General features: G+C 42.0%; 6 protein-coding genes across 9 annotated transcripts in view; 2 read left to right on the forward strand and 4 right to left on the reverse strand.

Annotated features, from left to right (window-relative positions):
* The window catches only part of LOC111602402 (histone deacetylase 4), a 29,575-nt gene extending 21,986 nt beyond the window's left edge, over positions 1–7,589 (reverse strand). For 3 of the 4 annotated variants that reach the window (XM_023319424.2, XM_023319426.2, XM_023319422.2), the window contains exons 1-2: positions 6,651–7,589; positions 3,480–3,524 (exon numbers count right to left, since the gene is read on the reverse strand). In XM_023319424.2, coding sequence (XP_023175192.1) covers positions 3,480–3,513 — 34 coding nt within the window. In that variant the 5' untranslated portion in view covers positions 3,514–3,524; positions 6,651–7,589. The remainder of the gene's footprint in view (positions 1–3,479; positions 3,525–6,650) is intronic. The other variant, XM_023319423.2, reaches the window with a different exon arrangement.
* Positions 7,590–7,880: 291 nt separating this feature from the next.
* LOC111602430 (pupal cuticle protein Edg-91) lies at positions 7,881–8,398 on the reverse strand. The gene is made up of 2 exons (XM_023319469.2): positions 8,323–8,398; positions 7,881–8,259 (listed from the first exon to the last, which is right to left on the reverse strand). The coding sequence occupies exons 1-2, from the start codon at positions 8,332–8,334 to the stop codon at positions 7,933–7,935; spliced, it is 339 nt and encodes a 112-aa protein (XP_023175237.1). The 5' UTR covers positions 8,335–8,398; the 3' UTR covers positions 7,881–7,932.
* Positions 8,399–12,309: 3,911 nt separating this feature from the next.
* LOC111602429 lies at positions 12,310–12,701 on the reverse strand. The gene has a single exon (XM_023319468.2). It carries the CDS (start codon positions 12,607–12,609, stop codon positions 12,397–12,399), a length of 213 nt encoding a protein of 70 aa, XP_023175236.1. The 5' UTR covers positions 12,610–12,701; the 3' UTR covers positions 12,310–12,396.
* Positions 12,702–12,815: 114 nt separating this feature from the next.
* Positions 12,816–15,176, forward strand: LOC111602427 (transcription factor grauzone-like). Its single transcript, XM_023319466.2, has 4 exons — positions 12,816–13,012; positions 13,087–14,084; positions 14,423–14,807; positions 14,873–15,176. Exons 1-4 carry the CDS (start codon positions 12,902–12,904, stop codon positions 15,164–15,166), a joined length of 1,788 nt encoding a protein of 595 aa, XP_023175234.2. The 5' UTR covers positions 12,816–12,901; the 3' UTR covers positions 15,167–15,176.
* A 4-nt stretch (positions 15,177–15,180) lies between these two features.
* LOC111602428 (enhancer of yellow 2 transcription factor) lies at positions 15,181–15,665 on the reverse strand. Its single transcript, XM_023319467.2, has one exon. The coding sequence runs from the start codon at positions 15,578–15,580 to the stop codon at positions 15,296–15,298; it is 285 nt and encodes a 94-aa protein (XP_023175235.1). The 5' UTR covers positions 15,581–15,665; the 3' UTR covers positions 15,181–15,295.
* Positions 15,666–16,816: 1,151 nt separating this feature from the next.
* On the forward strand, positions 16,817–18,751 carry LOC111602407 (tektin-3). The gene is made up of 4 exons (XM_023319435.2): positions 16,817–17,368; positions 17,435–18,022; positions 18,093–18,401; positions 18,468–18,751. The coding sequence occupies exons 1-4, from the start codon at positions 16,953–16,955 to the stop codon at positions 18,694–18,696; spliced, it is 1,542 nt and encodes a 513-aa protein (XP_023175203.1). The 5' UTR covers positions 16,817–16,952; the 3' UTR covers positions 18,697–18,751.
* Positions 18,752–18,850: the final 99 nt, after the last annotated feature.

Below are 18,850 nucleotides of genomic sequence, written 5' to 3' on the forward strand. Positions count from 1 at the left end.
GACCAGTGTTTGGCGGAAGATAAATTGACGCAACTTCGATCGCTCCAATAGACGTAGGCAGGGTGATGGCTGAGACCTGCATTGTTGCGTTGCAAATTGGCAGTAAAGGTGTATGCGGTATTGTTGCTCGTATGAGGATTGAGGATCCACCAAAGCAGTTTGCTCCTTCACCATGAGCCTGATAGTGTTCGTATCCGAAAATTTGTGTAGTGGGGCACTCATGAGTTTCTGTTATTAACATTATATCTATGTTTTCTTGTGAGAGAAACGCAGCCAGTTCCTGAGTCTTGTTTCTCAGGCCATTGGCGTTCCAGATACCCACACGTAAAGCCATTATTTGTAGGCAAGCTTGGTTATGATGGCCATTAAACTGTTTAGCATGGTTGCTTGTTGGGATTGTACTTCTCGCATCGCTTTGAGCTCGGCATTAATTGCGTCAAACTGACGTTGTTGTTGCTGAAGCATTTCAGTGAACAAAGTGTCACTTGTGGTATTCTTATTTGACGGTCCACCTCTAGCGGCCTGTGCGTAAGAAACACCACTAATAGGCGTTGCAAAGCTCGTGGCTTGGGTAATGCTCCGGGGCCTTGTAATTTCGGAAGCAGTACTCGGACCCGTAGACGGTGTTTGTGTGGGACTCCTTTTTTGTGCTGGGGATTGCAATTTGCGCAACCGCTTGTATACTTGGCAGCCCTTATAGTTGGCTGGGTGCTGTAACTCACAGTGCACACAAGTTGGTGCCTGGTCCTTTTCGCGGGTGCAGTCTTTGGATGCGTGTTTCCCGGCGCAACGCACACATCTGGGAGCTTTGTGGCAGTAGCGTTGTGTGTGTCCAAATTCTTGACAGCGATGGCATTGTGTCAGGTCGTTGTATCTTCTTGGCAGTTCCACTGTGCAGCGTTGCCTGCAGACAACTCGAATGTCCAAAATTTCTTTGTTGTTGGGGGCCTGAGCCACGTCAACAAAAAATATATTTAGCGGTGTTTTGTCCATACGGCTCAGTGGGTTGTGCACATTTGTAATTGTGTGGCCTTTGGTTTCCAATTCCTTTTTAATTAGTGTTGTATCAGTGCTGGAGTGAAGCCCTTTGAACACGACTCTATATGGTTTGTCCTCCTTAAGCTGGTAGCAGTGGAACTCCAATTCCAGCTTAGTAAAGTGGTCTATAACTCTGCGATAGTCCTCACTGCATTGGGTTAATACACCTATGTTATTCTTCTTTGGCTTAATTACGTATGATTTAGCATCAATTACTTTATCTATTATCTGTTGAAGTAGGGCCACAGACTTGATGTTTGGACACCATATGGGGGGCGGACGAGGTTTCGGAGTAGTTTGCTGGTCGGTCAATACTGGGGCTTCTGGAGCTACAGGTGATTCGCTGTAGTCTTCATCTTCTTCTACGAGCAGTGAAAATCGATTTTCTGATATTAATGCTGCATTGCTGGTGCTTGGTTCGTCGAAGATGAGCCTTTTCTTGATGGTTTTTGGTGAATTTGGCTGTTTACGTTTCGTGTTTTTGTTGTTAGTGATGCCTTGCACGGAGGCGATATCTATTTTTGAGTTTATTGGCATGATGGAGGCTTGCCTATTTGCCATCACAACGTTAAGCTGGGCTTGCATTTCTGCATTTACCTTTACAGCTGTAGCGAGGTTATTGACATTAGATGTCATCGCGGATTGTGCTTTTGAGTGCAGGCGCACTCGCGCCAAGCGACGAAATTTCGTAAATTGCAATTAAAGCAATTGAGTTACGCGGAAGCAAGCGATAAGAAAACGCTGCGTGTGCGGTTTTTGTTGCTGTTGCGTTGAAGAATGCACCGCAAAGTTCTATTTTTAGAACTCTGCAGCAGTAGAGCTTAAGCGAAGGCTGTTCGAATTCACGTCTTTACAGGTCGAACGACTGATCGCGATTGAAAAAAAAAAAAAAAAAAAAAAAAAAAAAAAAAAAAAAAAAAAAAAAACAGTGGGTGCTGGTCGATTCAAGGTTCCAGAATTTTCTACTACACCGACAATAGTAAAAATTAAAACTATATTTCTTGATTTTATTTTTAATTCTTTATTTTTAAATAGGTTTTCTTAAGAAATAAAAAAGTTTATTCATATAGCTCAAAAATCAATCCAATAATCACAGCATTCCCAACCACTGTGCAAAATGTCAATTCAGATTTTTGCCTCCGTTATCATGAGCTACAATAACAATGCACTTCTTCCAGTAGAGAGAGAGAGAGAGATAGAGGGAGGGAGAGAGAGAGAGATAGGGGGAGGGAGAGAAAGAGAGAGAGAGATAGAGAGAGCCGGAGAGATGTGCTGTTAGAGTATGGCATTCAATTGGTCAATGAGGCCGCGTCTGACATTGCACGTGGCTATTGTTGTAATAGTGGAATAGTAAAAACGACATAACGGACAAATGCTAGTAGAAGTAAGAGCAAGAGCAAGACGTAAAAATAAAAAGAAGGGGCCATAAGGTTGACGCTGGCGCCGGGGTCGTCGTCGCCGTCGTTACACATTTCAAAGGCAAGTAAATTTTTGTTGTGCTATAAATAGCACAAAATCGATAAACGAATGTTGTTCGTGTTGTTATTGTTGTTCATACAAACAAACAGACACAGAGGCAGCAGAAGTAGTAAGCACCGGCAAGAGAACTTGCTCCAAAAAAAAAAAAATTAATAAAAAAAAAATAAAGAGAGGATGAGAGCAGAAGAGCGAGCGTGGTATTGCACGTGCTTGGCATTGACAGTGGCGGCAACAACTCAAGCTGAAAGTGGCATTACCTAGTCAGCACTAAAAAAACCAACTTCTTTATGGTGGCCATTTATATAGAGACACTTTTTTTGCGATTCAAAAGAAATAGATGTAGATGTAACTGAGCGGAAACCACTTTGTTTTGCCCATTTTGCTTTTACACTATTAAAATAGGTTTTTTTTTTTTATATTTACATGATAACACATAAGATTTAGTTATAATGTTAACATATACAAGTGACTCTGCTTGTATGACCAGCACTGTATGTGTTCTCTTAGTCATTAACATAACACTTGCGCTCACATTCACACTCACGCGAGTTCTCTTTTGAGTGACATTTTCAGTCAGCAACGCAGCCGCAACCACTTGCTAGTTTGGGACTCGTCTGCTGCTGTCACCCGACCATGGACAATGTTCTTGTTGTTTGGCCGTTGTCGTAGCGTGCTACACGTTGCCGCTGCTTTTGAAAAGTCAGTTTGCGCTGCGCTGCGCTTAGCTGTGCTGGCAGCCTTGCTTGTTTGCTTGCTTTTGTGTTCCTATTAACAGTTATTTTTGGAAGGCACACACTCTTTTCTCTCTATTTCGCTCTCCCCCTCTATGTCAATGTGCTTGTAAGCTTTTGTTTGTATGTGCGCGCTGTGTACATTTTGAGTTATGTATTCAATTGTTATTACGCACAATATCCCATTTGAGCCACCCAACCACCCAACCATAAGAAAGTGGCTTCACTTACCACGTATTGGTATTCTATCGTCAGGACTAGACATTTTGCATGGACCTGTAAGACACAAAAAGAAAAGGAATAAGATTTTTATTTAGTCAGTTAGTCAGCAAATAAGGTACTACTCCAATTGAAATAAAACAACCCAATTGGAATTGAGTAGCGTCTGCCGACATTTTCAATTGGCATACGTTGCTGCTACGGCTCAAGCGCAATCTGAAAGCTATTCGAAGAGTCAACTGATTCATTTAGTCGAAAGTTTCTATCCTGCCAATCCGCTCAAAAGATTTTTTGTGACAAATGGAAAATTCCATCAACATGTAAAAACCCCAAATGAGCCGCAACAATGCCAATCAGAAGTTGTGAATGATCCGACGAATTGGAAAATCAATTTCATTTACAGTTGCTTACAAATTCATTGAAAAAATATATAAGCACATATACATCTATATACACCAACATGTACACATACGCTCACACTGCAAGACAGATTAGCGGAGCCACAACAATGGACAACAACAACAACAAGTAGAAGAAGCAGGCGAATGAGAATAGCAGACGTCACATTTTGATAAGCGAGCCTCAGCGATCAGAGCGAGTCATGGAGAGCGAGCGCGCATTAATGATAGTCCGTTAGTCTGCTTCGTCTACTGCTTCGTCTTTCGTTACTCTGCTTCTGCTTTTGCTTTGCACTTGGCTCAGATTTCGGAAAATTTTCTGAATTGATAATCATTTTTGTTGTTTTTTCATTTTTTTTTTTATAATACTTGTCGATATCTGTTGCTAAATGCCAGCTGAATGTTTGCCACCCCCTTCACACACACTCACATATGCAGCCCACCACACCTCAATTCACCACGCTTCCAGCTGTGAATTGAAAATGTTGAAAAACATGCAAATTGCTGGCGCAAGTGAAAAAATAATTGTGTGGTGGTTGAAGTGGGGGTAATTTGTAGCAGGTGGAAACTGTCGAATTGGGTCACAGGTGCATTAAATGAATGCAAGCTTACACACAAACATGTGCAAGGTGTCACGAGTAGCAAGTACTGCTAGACGCTTGTCCCAATGACCTTCATAATGCAAACAATTAGAAAATCCAATCGGCGTCTAGTTTAACTCCTGCGGCACCAACATATCCTCATACCCGTACATGTACACACACGCACACACACACACACACACACACAGATTCACATATACATTTACGCATACAATTTCCGCTCACTAATTACAAAAACAAACAGAAGACGAAACAGCAAGCGAATGAAGTATATAAAGAACAAACAATAAATATATATACATGTATAAATACATATATATATATAAATGTACGTATATTTATGTATTTACATATGTATGTGTATGATACACAAACAAAAACGGACACCCCAAATGAGAAATGTTAACCGATCCAATTGGAATTTGTCATATCTTGTAAACCTCTTCCTATTCGTATTGTACTCAATGGTATAACGTTGTTAAATGCAATTAATATATTCAATGTTAGAAAAACTCTATAAATAGAATCAATCAAATGTCAAATGTATTAATCAATATAAATGCAATTAAATCAACCAAGTGTAACCACTACAACAACAGCAACAATTGAACTGCACTTTATGCGTGCTTCAAGGAAACATACATTTGGGTATGCTCAACGAGCAGATGACCTCTACTTTGGTTTTGCAAGCTCTTTTAAATGTTATGAATTATAGCCATAGGGAGTTATTTTTTTAAATAATCCAAATATACAGAATTTATTGATTATACAAACATATTTGTATTTTAATATAGTTTGTAAATATAATTTTTCTATATTGGTATATTACGAAATTTAGAAAGTTGCTTTGTAAGTTTATTTGAATTGTTTTTATTTATGTATTTCATTTAAATGCAATAATACAGGGTATATGCATGTGCGTCACTTGATGCATCTAAATACCAGAACTCTCTTCCTCTCAGTATGTCACTCTCTTCATCGTAGGTTTTGCCGTTAAATGTAGAACGTAGAAGAATTCGTCGAAGGCTCACAGCAATAACAAGCACTCACTCACACACAGGCATACATTTTCATTTATTCATATATACATTTATGTGTGTAAATGGCTTTTGCATTTTACATTTCTGGTTTGCATAAACATTTGGTACACACTCAACTATTGGCGTGTGGCATAAAATCAATTCGCATTCCAATTTGAAATTACACCAATTTCGCTCTCGCGATAGAGGAAAATCTTTCTCACTCTTGTCTGTGACGAATTTGCAAATAGGCAGAATAACAAAAACAAAAGCGCAACAAGCGGCAGCGTCAACGTAGTGCGTAATGAAATGACAAGTAAAAAAATCCAATGACTTTTGCGCTCTTTCTTCACTCCAATTTATGTTGATGCAAGCAAACACACAAAAGCAGCAGCGTTGTCGACGTTAGCATCAACGCTGCCTCTAAGAGCAAACCCAAAAAACGCGTCACACAAACATAAAACCAATTGCTCTAAATGTTGTTGAAGTTATTGTTGTTGCTACTGCTGCGTTTGTTGTTGTTGCTGTTTTTAGCTGTTAATTTACAGCAAAACCTTACATACAGATGTCAATTCAAGAAATGCTGCCGACGCCATATGTTGACGTCTGCCAAAGCTTAAATGATGCGCTGCTGCGGCATCGGAACAGATATGCTCTGCCGCCATTGCCAGTGTTGATAACCAAAATGACAAAGTGAACCTAACCAGTTCAATGCGCTTAGCATTGCTCCAGCTGCTGATGCGAACGCGGTTCGATGGTGCTGGGTGCTTTTTTGTGCGTTAACAATGGCAGTGGCAGCTACAGCAGCAACGTCGCCAACTTCATTACAAACATTACGACAACAACAAATAGTGAGGCGAAAAATCGCCAAATACATACACAGCAACAGGAACAACAGCAGCAGCAGTAGCAGCAGCAGTAGCAGCAGCAGCACTTCATTTAGCACGCACACACTTGTTACATAAATAACGGCGAAATGAGTGTGAGTAGCAGAAGGAAAAGAAAACAAGACGAAAAAGAAGTCGTCGTCATGCTGAACCTGAGAAACGACGGCTGCTCAACGCACGCACACACACACACGCATGCCTGTGATCTAATAAGAATTTTTTGAATTGGACAAAAGCATACTCGCACACACAGACACATGTTTATATACATACATACCTCTTCAAAGTGGCGCGAACTGCTCCGACTCGCGCCTATAAATGTTGTTGATTTTATTTTTGCTGTTGTGTTTGTTGTTGCGCTGCTGCCAACGCGCGCGGCGACGCACACGCACACGAACGCACGCTTTTCCAAAACTTGCGATGTACGAAACAAAAAAAACTGTTCACAATGCGAAAATTATTAAAAAAAAAAATAAATAAATATTCTGGCAAAAAAATGTAAAAGCAACACAGAAACTAAAGACAACGACTGCTCGCTCTTCCACACTCCCTTCCTCGCTCGCACGCTCGCCACTAGACGAGCACGCATACGTACAAAACGTACGTATGTTGTGTGTGTGTGTGCGTGTGTATATGGATGTGAGCACACAAATACTAAAGCAGCGACAACGACGAATTCACGACTTTTCGTATGCGTGTATGAGTGCGTGTTTTTTTTACTTTATTTTATTTTTTGTCACTTCACATATTCACAAACAGATTCGCATTTATTTCTTTTTTTGTTGTACTAGTATTTAGTACTAACACTACTGAAAATGTACAAGCGTGCATGTACATCTGCTGCTTATTTTTTTAATTTAATTTTTTGCTCTCTTCGTTTTGTTGTTGTTTCGTCCACAATTTGATCAGCTTTTAGTTGTATTTTTCGCACTTGCTTTTCACCACTGCGACATTTGTTGTTGTTTTGTTGCTGCTGTTGTTGATACTGCTGCCACTTTACTGTACGCGTAATTCGTGGGGTAAAACATAAAAAAAAAACAAAAAAAATAGACAACAAAAAATTACCCAACACTAGTGTAACAACAGCTGTTCACACCGTATTTTTTTTGTAGCTCGAACGGACTCCTTTTCTAGCTCAAATTCAAATTGTGTGTCAATTTATTTGTTGAGCTCTTTTGCTTGGCGAAGCAAAAGCGAATAGTAACAACCGTCTCCGACAAAGAAGAGCGTAAAAATGAACAACAAAAATGTGAGAGCCCATGCTATCGATACCAATCGATAACGAGCTATCGGCTATCGGTGAGCGTCAATAGACCTCTTGCTGCTGCTGCTGCTACCTATGCAGTGCTTTTAAGCACTGCACGCAGGGTTGCATTTCCCAATAAATTACTTGCGCGCACGCGCGCCCTAATTCAAATTTCAAACTTTACACAAATGCATTTTGTAAGGACATTTATTCGAAGCGCATGAAAAAAAAAATGAAAAAAAATATTATTTAGGTATGATTGTGTAGCGATGAGTGTTTGTATATAATGCGATATCATAAGTCCCAGCTAAGCTCAATAGTAACCATAATGACCATGATGATACGGGTAATAGCCATGATGGCCTCCATAGTAGGGCGCAGCGTGATGCACGTACTCATAGCCGCCATAGTAAGGTGTGGCCAGGCCATAGCCGCCATAATGTCCATGTCCTAGTCCATAGCCGCCATACCCATGGCCATAATGACCATAGCCAAAGCCATAGATGCCACGCTTTTCCGTCTTCTTCTCGCCCACTGTCGACTCCAGCTCAGCTTCAGGCGCTGCTTCAGCTGCTACTGCGGGCTCAGAAACAGCCGCCAGGCAGCTTGCCAGGCACAGGGCCAACGCAACGAAGACACACTGTAAAATGTCCTTAGCAATTAGTCCTGTTTAGTAGTAGCTGCTGACTCAACTCCTGCTTACCAGGAATTTCATGATGAGGATTCTTATTTAGTTGCTCCTGCTTTTGTTAAAGGTGCGATGGCTGCAGCTGCTGAGCTGATTTGTTGCTGGTTGGCAGCCGGCGCAGCGTATTTATAGTTTTGCTACAGTTTGCAATTATGCAAAATAAAAAAAGATAAAACAATAATAAAGTACAAAATAGAGAAAAGAAAAAATAATAACAACAAGCTCTAGCTGCAGCGATTGTTGCATTTGATGTCGTATTCAATGCTTGACAGACTCTGCTAGAGCTGCTGCAGCTGCTCAGTTGTACAGTAAACACTCGACAAGCGAACTGCTGTCAAAAGTGTCATTTGGTTCGGTTATGGTTCGAACCGATTCTTGAGCCTGACTCACACAGCTACCATAATTTGCTTAAGCATATATATTAATAAAAGCTTTCGCCATTATTCAACTTCGATTCAGGGTTAAATAAATGAATTGACTTCAAACCGGTTCGACTTGGTTCAGCTTTCGGTTCAATTTGGTACAAGCAAATGTTCAACTAAAGGCTTTAACTTTAAAATAGCTGGTTCATTCAAGCGAGTTTTTACGGTTCGATTGGGAGCTTTAAGCTTAAAGCTTTGAAGCTGGTTCGTTTAAGCCTGTCTTTACTGTACTATCAGTTCGGTTCAGTGGCCTTAAAACATACAACAGTTGAAGAATTAAAGAGAATTATATGTTTCTCGTTCGTTAAAGCGTGTGCACACTGTACTCTTATTTTTACTCAGTTCGGTTCGGTACGGTTCGGCTCGGAAACATTGTCCCTAGCCAAGCTTAAAACGTATCAAATGTGAGCAGAGATTTCTTTAGTGTCTTTATGCTTGAGATGGTTTGCTTAAGCCTGTGTTTACTGTAGCTCATCGTTGGCCGGGCCCAAAAAGGTCAGCCTCAGCTACAGCTGCAGCTCGCAGCCCGCAGCGCTTGGCCCAAGTGGGCGTTGCAACTAACGTTTCAACGAGCCCCGCCCCCGCCACCGCCACAGTCCGCCCTTGCCCCACGCCCGCTTAGAACGCGCATCGGAGATTGCATAAAGAAGGCGTTTCTTGGGCAATTGGCCAAGACGGAAGCAGGTCGAAAATGGGAGTTGTTGGCACAGTTAATACCCGCTAAATGCGATCGGGTGTCGCTTTCACTTGCAATGCGATACGCTCGCTGCAACACGCATGCAACACGCAACATGCAACGTGCAACATGTTGACAAACCAAGCCATATACATTACAACTGACTGCCAACAGTGGGCGTGGCAAGTCAAATGCCAGAGACCCCGTGGGAAAGCAGCGAGCGCAGCAATTGTTAATAACAATTGCAAATACGCCTTTGTTTATGTTTTTGTCTTTGTTTTTGCTTTTGCTTTTGTTTTTGGTTTTTAATTAACTCAGCAGCAAGAAGCAAAACAGTTAATAAACTCTGCACGATTTACAGATACCTTGAAAGCGTTCTCCAAAAGATATTCATCAGCAAAATGCTTTCAAGTTGAGCTCGAAAATGAATTTAGATACTCTATGAAAAGACGCCTGGATACCCTGTAAAATAGATGGCATGCGAGTGAAATTACGCAGCTCTGATGCAATTCAATAAGCAAAGATCTACTTATGCTGGCCTACTGAGTCCGAAACCCAATCCCAATCCCAGTCCTAACCAGCAGCTAGCAAAGCTCTATCGTGTCTAATCCTTGGCTGCCGTTGAGCTCCTTCGACATAAAGCAGAGACATCTTTATGGCAACTCTTACTTTCAGCCAGAACAAAAGAACAGAAGAGAGAGAGAACGCATACGTTTGTGCCTAAGTGCGAGCGAGATAGCTGCCGAGCACATTCAACAGACGATTTCGCGGCGACTGAGAACGATTTTTCAAAACTGTAAAAACTGTTAAGAAAACAAACAATAGTTTCCACTGCCATAACAGTTGTATCGAAAAAAGAAAACAATGCGATAATAATGTCCTGAAATAACCCTAAGAATCAGCTTGAATAATTAAAAAAAAATATATATATATTTAGTGCAGTTATCAAATATTATAGACGGAAATATTTATGCATAAATATATATTCGACTAAGATATAATTCATATATATATATATATTCATAAATATAAAAAATATATTAAGAAATGAAATGATTATAGAGCATAAAGCACTTCAATTTTCTGGCAGTGTATCAAGCAACTGCAACAAGTTAGAACATTGCAGACGAGCGCTGCCGACTGCATAATACTCTTTCACGTCTCAGAAACAGTTCAATTTAGCGTAAATGACTCAATATAAATATATTTTATATATACAAAAGTATATAAATTTTTACTTATATTTTCATTTCTCATTCAAAGTCGCCTGAGATATAGATCACAGTGTATATATATAATATATATACTATGTCATATATACATATTTATATATTTATTTGCAATTTATTCCGCGATGCATGCTGCATTTTGTGGTGTTCTCATTGTTTTCCCTTAGATTGATGATCTTCGCTCTCCCAGTGTTAAGGCAATATTAAGTCGTACACTCAGCCAAGACTCGATTTTTCAATATCTAATGTCTCGAATAGTGCCTTATATCGCTGATATATGCATAATATCTATTCCAAAAATCAATTCTCTAGCTGCGTACGGAGAGACAGACGTAGCCAATATGCTCGCTTCGCTGCCTGAACGAGTATGAAAAGGAAGCAAAACAAGAAACAAATTTGAATTCTTATCGAAATGATCCAAGTTGCACGATTTCGCTTCTAATGCTAGCCCGGAGGAAGAGACAGAGGCAAAGGCCAAAGAGCAGGGGGCAGAGGAAGCTAAGCAAATGCAATGAGACAATAAAGGATGGACGACCTTGACCGGATGTCGGTGGAGGGGGGTGGGTGAGCGACGTAGCTGTTGACTGTTGCATGGTAATTGCTTTTGTCTGATCAAACTGTGAATGAGACTAATGCAACAACAACAATAATAACAACAACTTCAACTGCAACATTGTTGAATGAAGCGCAGATAAAACGAGCGAATAACTGGCAATTGGCAACGTTTTTCACAAGCGGCTCCAAAGTGGGTGGGGCAACGTCATTGTCTGCTTCAGTGTTTTTTTCTGTTTATTTTGTCTTAAGTTAATTTTAATCAAATTCATATTGTTGCCACACGTTAAGGTTAATGCACGCGACTCTATCAGCGGAAGTTGCCCTACAATTGGTAGCACTCAAAGTGCGTGACACGACTTAAATATGTTGGCCAAAGGTGTACAAAATATATATTAATATAATAAAATATATTAATCCCCTTTCTAGACCGCTTGACTTGTCTTTATGTAAACTAAAACTAAAAAAATGTCTAAAGACCAAATTAATTGAGTAATTTAGTCTAATAAGTCTTATTGGAAGCCTAACGCAATTGAAAAAAAAGGTTTTGGAAGTTTAATGAAAAAATTTTGAATTGTGAAAAAAGGTTTTTTGTCATCATTTTTAACTAATGCATAGAAAAATATTATAAATAAAAAATATACAATATAAAAAGCATATATATATATATATATATATATATATATATATATATATATATATATATATATATATATATTTATGGAAGTAAACTCTTATGGAATATATATATTTTTTTAATTTTAAATATGCATTCATGAAAATAGGTGAGGATCGAAAGTCGTGCGTGCTTGACGCTGCAAATCCCATGCCGTTGAACACTCACGCGGCCACCTCTAGTGACTAGACAGCTGTGGCGCAGCCGCTGGTCACGATGCCAATCACAGCGACGATGACAACATTCGACGATTGCACCAACGGATTTTCTAATATTGCTCTTGCCTCAATCCGGGCATGTCGTTGGTCTTTAATACTGTTCCGGCTGATTTATGGGCGCATTGTTTGCAACGACAACTACGTCAAGGTCTTTCGATTGATGGAGCCCACCTGGTTGAATATTACACAACAAGAAGCAGCACAAGAACCACACAATGCACAAATTGTCTCGGAACTATTTATTACGCTTAACAAACATTACAAATTAGAAAAAACGATGCATATATCTATAGTTATATATAGAGGACATGCGGTTTTAGTATTTAAGCTCCTTGGCCTTGTCGTGGGCGCCTTCGTCGAGGAGCTTCAGCTCCGCCTGCTGCTTCTCTGGCCGTATCACAGTGTAGTAATGGTAGTAGCGCATTCCTAGCATATAGGTGCCATATAGGGTAACTCCGATGCAGGCATAGACAGCGCCTCGGTGCAGTTTGTCCAACAGCGTGTTTGCATTCAGCGGCTTCTTTTGCATTGTTTTCTGTTACCGCACTCTTATTGGGAAAATAGTCGAGCAACACTGCCTTCTAGCGATGTACAAAATAAAATGAAAACATCGAATTTGCGTGTGTGTTGAAAGAATGCGTAGGAAAGATTTCCTTGCGTATATCGATTGTTCGTGTTGCTCGATTATTGCATGCCTACTAAATGAAAGCCTCTCACCGACTCACATCTCTCGATAACAACACGCCTATCGTATTGTGCACACCGATTTTTGTTTACAGAAGCAAAGTTTGGCCTGTTGTTTATTCTCTGCTCTGAAAACTATGATCTGCCGCTTGTGCTTGTTGGATTTGGATAACTCACTCTCCATTTGCATATTCAGTGATGCCGAACACGATTTCTCGACGGTTATTGCCAAATATTTACAGCTCGAGGTGGACGTCAAATTTAAAGAAAATATATGAAAAATTCAATTCATTTGTATACTGAAACTTTGCCATCTTCTCAGGTGACGATAAATGATAGCATATCCACCAATCTGTGCAGCACGTGCTGGCATCAATTAAGCGACTTTCAGCAGTTCTGCATAATGATAGCCGAAAAGCAGCAAACGCTCCAACTGAAAATGGAGCCCGAACCGCCCCCCGAACCAGCAATCGTTGTTTGGAACACCGAGTCGCCGATAGAAACGAAGCTGGTCTTCGATGACAACGACGATGTTAAGGATCATATACTATGCGAGCCGGAGATCGATGTACATGACAACAGCAGTATCATCAACCAAACGGATTCACAATCAATCACAAGCAACAGCGCGGATGCCTTCGACTTGGAGTTCGAAGAAGCAGTTACAAACAGAGCACAATTGCCTTCTTCGGCTGCTTCTAGTCAGCGAGAGACACGTTTGCTGCGACGCACTGCAGCGAAAGCAGGTGTATCACCTGCTGCTCTGCCTGAGTTACAAAAAATCACAAAGCCACGCGGTCGACCCAAAGGCGCGAAAGCCAAATCCAAATCTAAATCTAAGCCCAAGCCAAAGATTGCGAAGCCCAAGCCCAACCCGGATGCAACGGAGCTGCAGGCGAAGCGCAGCAGCATCAAGGAAATGGACGACTATATTGCAGCCAATGTGAAGCTCGACTGTTGCCTCTGCGCTGCTCCATTGCAGAACTTCATCGAGCTGAAACGCCACTTTCGCTCGGAGCACAATTGCACGGGATACATGGAGTGCTGCAACAATCGTTATAAGAAACGTACACTGTATGTGGATCATCTGCATTATCACAAGGATCCGCAGTACTTTAGTTGTCAGCCTTGTCGCAAGAGCTTCCTTAACCGCAACAGTCAAGATATGCATATGCTGCGCTTCCATTCCGACCAGCAACAGCTCGTGCATCAGTGCACCGTCTGTGAGGCGCGTTTTGCCAAAAAGTTTCTCCTCACCATGCACATAAAGGGGCACAAGGGCACCGAGCGAACCGAGGCCTGCGAAACCTGTGCGAAAAGGTAGGTGCTTCAAAGCTTCCATATAGGCAGTAGCAAATATATCTGTCAATCATTCAATGAAGCAATTCGTCTGCTAGTCAACTCATCTGTGTGTTAGCCTCGTCAATCGATTCTAGGCGATCAATCAGTCTATCAAGGTAGCCCGTCTACAAGTCTTTCTGTCAGTCAGTCAGTCAGTCTGTCAAATAATCTATTAACCCATCAATCAGTCATGTCGATGTATAGATTTATTTACAACACATAAACTAGACTCTGTCTAGCTCTGCCTCTGTCTCAGCGGCATATCACCTCACGCACTATCTCTCTCTCTCTCTCTTTCTCTTTACTCTTTATGGCAGCTTTCGCACTAAGCTAGAGCTAACAGCACACATAAAGCGAATGCACACAACGGACTTCACGCCCGTCATCTGCGACATTTGCGGCGTCAACTTTCGGTCGAAGGCCAACTTTCTGATCCATAAGAAGGCGCTGCATCCGGATGGCCCCGTCGAGGAGGTACAATGTAAGCTGTGCAGCCGTTGGCTGCGGGATGAACGAAGTCTGCGCAAGCATGTGGCCCGACACGATGATCGCGATGGCGATACCAAGTATCGTTGCGGGCTGTGCAGCGCAGAGAAGGCTTCCCGTGTGGCACTGAGCAGTCATATGCGCTACCATCATTCGGCCAAGCGGCACAGGTGTTCACTTTGTGCCAAAGAGTTCAAGCTTCCAAGGGCGCTAGCAGTGAGTAATTAGAGACTGCCTTGATTGATTCGACTTCTGTGTATATATCAATTGGGTAATTGTAGGAGCACATGGCCACCCACACGGGCATCGATTTGTATTCTTGTCCATTCTGCACGAGAACTTTCAAATCGCATGCGAACATGCACAACCACAAGAAGAAGATGCATCCTAACAAATGGGTACGCAAGTACACGCAGCCAACTGCGGCAGGCACTGCAAGTGGGTCAGCTGTAGAAGAACTGGAGAAGGATGCGCTAGATGACGAGCAATCTGAGCACGCGGAGCCACAGCCAGTGTCTCGCGTTGAGAGCTCCTTTGAGTATATGACCAACGGTAATGTTGTTTGTCCGCTCTGAATGTACATGGAATGTATTTTTGTTGTTGTTTATTGGCTGAATAGTAGACTAAAGTTAATTTTGTATAGCGTAAACATAAAATGAACTATGATGATTTAGCTGTTGATTGTGTTTCTTATTTCTTAGCATTTAGTTGTCCGCCTCGTTTTCTGCCAGAATAGTACGTATCTTCATGAGAAGCTCTTTCTTGACTGCGTCGGGTACCAAAGTCCGCGCCTTTGGCGTTACCTCTGCTATGAGCTGTTCCACGCTTAGGCTGTTGTTGCCGTTCTTCTCCACTAATATATTTCGGCACAGTAAGCGCACTTCGTCCCGCCAGCCGCACTCGGTAAGGCGGTTGCAGAGCAAATCTTTTATTTTAGAGCGATCACCCGACATAATCGTGTACTGGTCTACTGTGTTTGAGACGGTCATGCTGTTTTGCTATCTAATATTCTGAATTCTTTAAATTTTGTTGTGCATTTGTAGGCAAGCTAATAGAGCGGAGCCAATACCGACTAAACTATCGTTTGGAGGCATCGATGTATATCGATTGTTTTTTTCATATTTCGAATCCATTAATATAAACAGATAGAAATATTTGTGCAGGCAATTATTATATTTAACATACTCAAGAGCTGCATAATGGCTGCGACGAAGCATTGCAATCAATATCGCGAAGTAATTAATTGGTTTTCTCAAAGTAGCAATCGCCAATTGAATAAATATATGTGTGCAATGCTTTTTTTCAGTTTTCGCATAGTATTAAAGGATTTCACAAGCAAAATATTATATCTTTCTGTTATCACAGAAAGATTTATTTCTGTTTTGTGATATGACACTCATAAATATCGAGACTAATATATCGATATCTTTAGTTTAGCACATGCCACTCGATTGAGGCGCTGCATTCAAATTGAATTATACGACCAATTCACACTTCTCATATGAAAATAACCCAAAAAGTCTGCCCCAATTATGTCTTGTCGTCAAGTAGCACATTGACCTTAAGCCAAATTAACAACACGGACAAACCATTGATTTTACAAATATACGCTATCAACAACAAGAGCGGGTACTAAGTTACCATCAAGTCAAGTTAAATCAATAATGAGTAAAATCTTCTGTGTATGAATTCCATCAAAGTGCTTTCAGTTGTAGAATTCGAGCGTTGGCAAACAGTTATCTGCGTTACAAATACATATTAGTATTGAATTTGCAAATGCTCAGTTGGGCAAACGAGGACAAAATATCAAGTCAACCTAAACGGAATCCACAAACGTATCCCGAAACTCTCAAGAATCAGCTATTGCGTTCTAGTGTGCCCATTGTGAGTCAAGCAGAAGATATATTGGCAGCAACAATGGCACCGTTGAAAGGTCTCGAGATCACCAGCAATCAAAAGCACATATATCTTGAAAATCGCAAGTTCGATCAGCGCTTGGTCAAGGACAATCTGCTGGACAAGTGGCCGACAGCTGATAGGAACGAATACACAGAGCGCAAGGATCATCGCAACCTCATGGAATCATATGTATCATCTATCAAACTATCATCCACATATACAACCAATGCACCGCGCACCTTAGAGATTAACAAATTCCAAATCTAGAAACGTAGTAGCCGTTGATCGTGGTTGAAAGGATTCAATGTCATATACATTTCTGTAGCACTTAGTTATTCCGCAGTCTTGAACAATTATATGTCGTGTAGTAGGAGTATTTACCTTTTTTTTATTTTAACTAGTATTAGTTGCAAAGTCCAAATTCCAAGTGACATTGAAATTTGCAAGTAAACCAGCATCATAATGTCGGGTCACGAAGGAAATGAAGGTTTGCCGGCTCAAAGCGTAATGTATTCTCAATTGCAGCCTTGGAGCCATGCGGGTGCTCCGCCCTGCATGGAGCCCATTAGCGGGGAGACGGTGCCTCCTCGTTTAGCCGCGTCCTATGCGACGACGCAGCGGCATCCGTGGCGACCCAAGATGGCATTTGAGATGATCGAAGTGAAGCATATGCCCGAGCAGCCGGTGACCAACCAGATGACGCAGCCTTGCTTTGTGCCGCAAGGCATGAAAACAGAGGGCATGATATTTCCGAATCTTGTCACTGGATTCGAACGGAATCCTCAGCATGCTGCACGCGCCGCACTCTATACGCGCTACACCAACAACGAGTGGCACAGCAACAATCTCAGCATCTACGGCGAGTCCAACACGAATCGGTGAGTGCCAGCATTATCAATAGAATGCGCCAGGTTGGGGCATTGATAATTTCATTTAATGTGCAGCAATATGTCGGAGCGCATGCGCAACGATGCGGTGCGTTTGATGCGAGAGACTGATGAAACGGCGTCGATGGGCCAGCGGGATGCTGGGCGTCGCTTGGGTGAGCGCATTACGGACTTGACGTTTTGGCGTAACGAGCTGAATGCTGAGCTGGAGAAGCTGATCAGCGAGATGTCTGACATTAATGATTTACAGAGGCAGTGCAGCAAAGCGATGCTGGATCTGGAGATACCGCTGCACATTGCCCAAGAGTGTCTGTTCCATCGCGAGGGCCGACAGGGCATGGAGCTGGTGCACGACATTGTGGAGAAGGCCCTGCTGCTGGAGATCAATCACTTGCGCAATTCGCGCGACCGCCTCAACGGGCTGCAGGAGAAGATTGCCAAGCAGGCGATTGATTGCCGTGGTGCTCAGCATCTGCTAGAGATCGACGTCACACAAAAGGAGGCCACAATGGGCATCGATTCCATGTGCCATCGTCTGAATAATTATAGCCGAGGCATCACCTATTTCGGCGGAATCGAGAAGTACGATCCGACTGTCAGCACACAGGATTCCTGGGCACTCGCCAGCAGCGAGCACGTGAAACGGTAAGAATACTCAACAGCGTATGTCCATGGCTAGCATAAGCTAATCCAATTGTTGGCTTGTCCACTTCAGGTCGCAGGCAGAGCGGGCTAAGCTGTCGCAACTGCGCAGCGATGCACAGAATGTGGTTAATGCTGTGGCCTCCTCCGTCTGGGACTTCTGGAATAATACGAACAATGCCCTTGATAGACGGGCACAGGAAATGGCTGGCGCAAAGAGTCGCGTCCAAATGCATCTACAGAAGGTGCAACAGGAGCTGTTCGATATGGAGAAGCATCTGTTTCTCTTGCAGAAGGCCATACAGGATAAGTCAAACCCACTCAAGGTTGCCCAGACACGCCTCGAGGCTCGCTCTCATCGCGAAGGCATGGAACTGTGCAAGTAAGTCATAAATATAAATTATATTTAGTCATTGAATGGATGAGTGATCGTTTGGGTCATTTCTAGGGATACGGCTCATGAGCGACTTGTGGTGGAGGTACAGGACCTGCAGGGCACCGTTGATGTGCTACATCACAAGCTGCAAGAGGCGGAGGCCACTCATCAGTCGTTGCTTAAGTCGCGTTGCATGCTGGAAGAGGATTTGCGTAATAAGGTTAACGCTTTGTTCATCGACCGTGAGAAGTGCATGAGTTTGCGGCGTTCTTTCCCCATAACTAACTTGATTAAATATTGAATTGTGTGTTGCATACCTTTTGCTAATTTAAAATTGTACCACGTTTTTTGTCAAGTGCAGTCCTTAAATACAAATATCTATGTATAACTCAGATTTTGTATTTTGATTGAAACGTTTAAACAGCTTATCGATAGATCTATCGTACGTCAGGAGA

Source organism: Drosophila hydei, unplaced genomic scaffold (assembly GCF_003285905.1).
Source record: "Drosophila hydei strain 15085-1641.00,03,60 unplaced genomic scaffold, DhydRS2 tig00000333-arrow-arrow-pilon, whole genome shotgun sequence".
NCBI classification, from domain to species: domain Eukaryota; kingdom Metazoa; phylum Arthropoda; class Insecta; order Diptera; family Drosophilidae; genus Drosophila; species Drosophila hydei.

Bases quoted from the DNA above. Each gene is read 5' to 3' on its own strand.
- LOC111602429 (XM_023319468.2), bottom strand. From the start codon at position 12,609: ATGCAAAAGAAGCCGCTGAATGCAAACACGCTGTTGGACAAACTGCAC.
- LOC111602427 (XM_023319466.2), top strand. From the start codon at position 12,902: ATGATCTGCCGCTTGTGCTTGTTGGATTTGGATAACTCACTCTCCATT. The intron at 13,013-13,086 runs GTGGACGTCAAA...CCATCTTCTCAG, and splicing joins CCAAATATTTACAGCTCGAG to GTGACGATAAATGATAGCAT. The intron at 14,808-14,872 runs GTGAGTAATTAG...GGGTAATTGTAG, and splicing joins AGCTTCCAAGGGCGCTAGCA to GAGCACATGGCCACCCACAC.
- LOC111602428 (XM_023319467.2), bottom strand. From the start codon at position 15,580: ATGACCGTCTCAAACACAGTAGACCAGTACACGATTATGTCGGGTGAT.
- LOC111602407 (XM_023319435.2), top strand. From the start codon at position 16,953: ATGTCGGGTCACGAAGGAAATGAAGGTTTGCCGGCTCAAAGCGTAATG. The intron at 17,369-17,434 runs GTGAGTGCCAGC...TTTAATGTGCAG, and splicing joins GGCGAGTCCAACACGAATCG to CAATATGTCGGAGCGCATGC. The intron at 18,402-18,467 runs GTAAGTCATAAA...GGTCATTTCTAG, and splicing joins GAAGGCATGGAACTGTGCAA to GGATACGGCTCATGAGCGAC.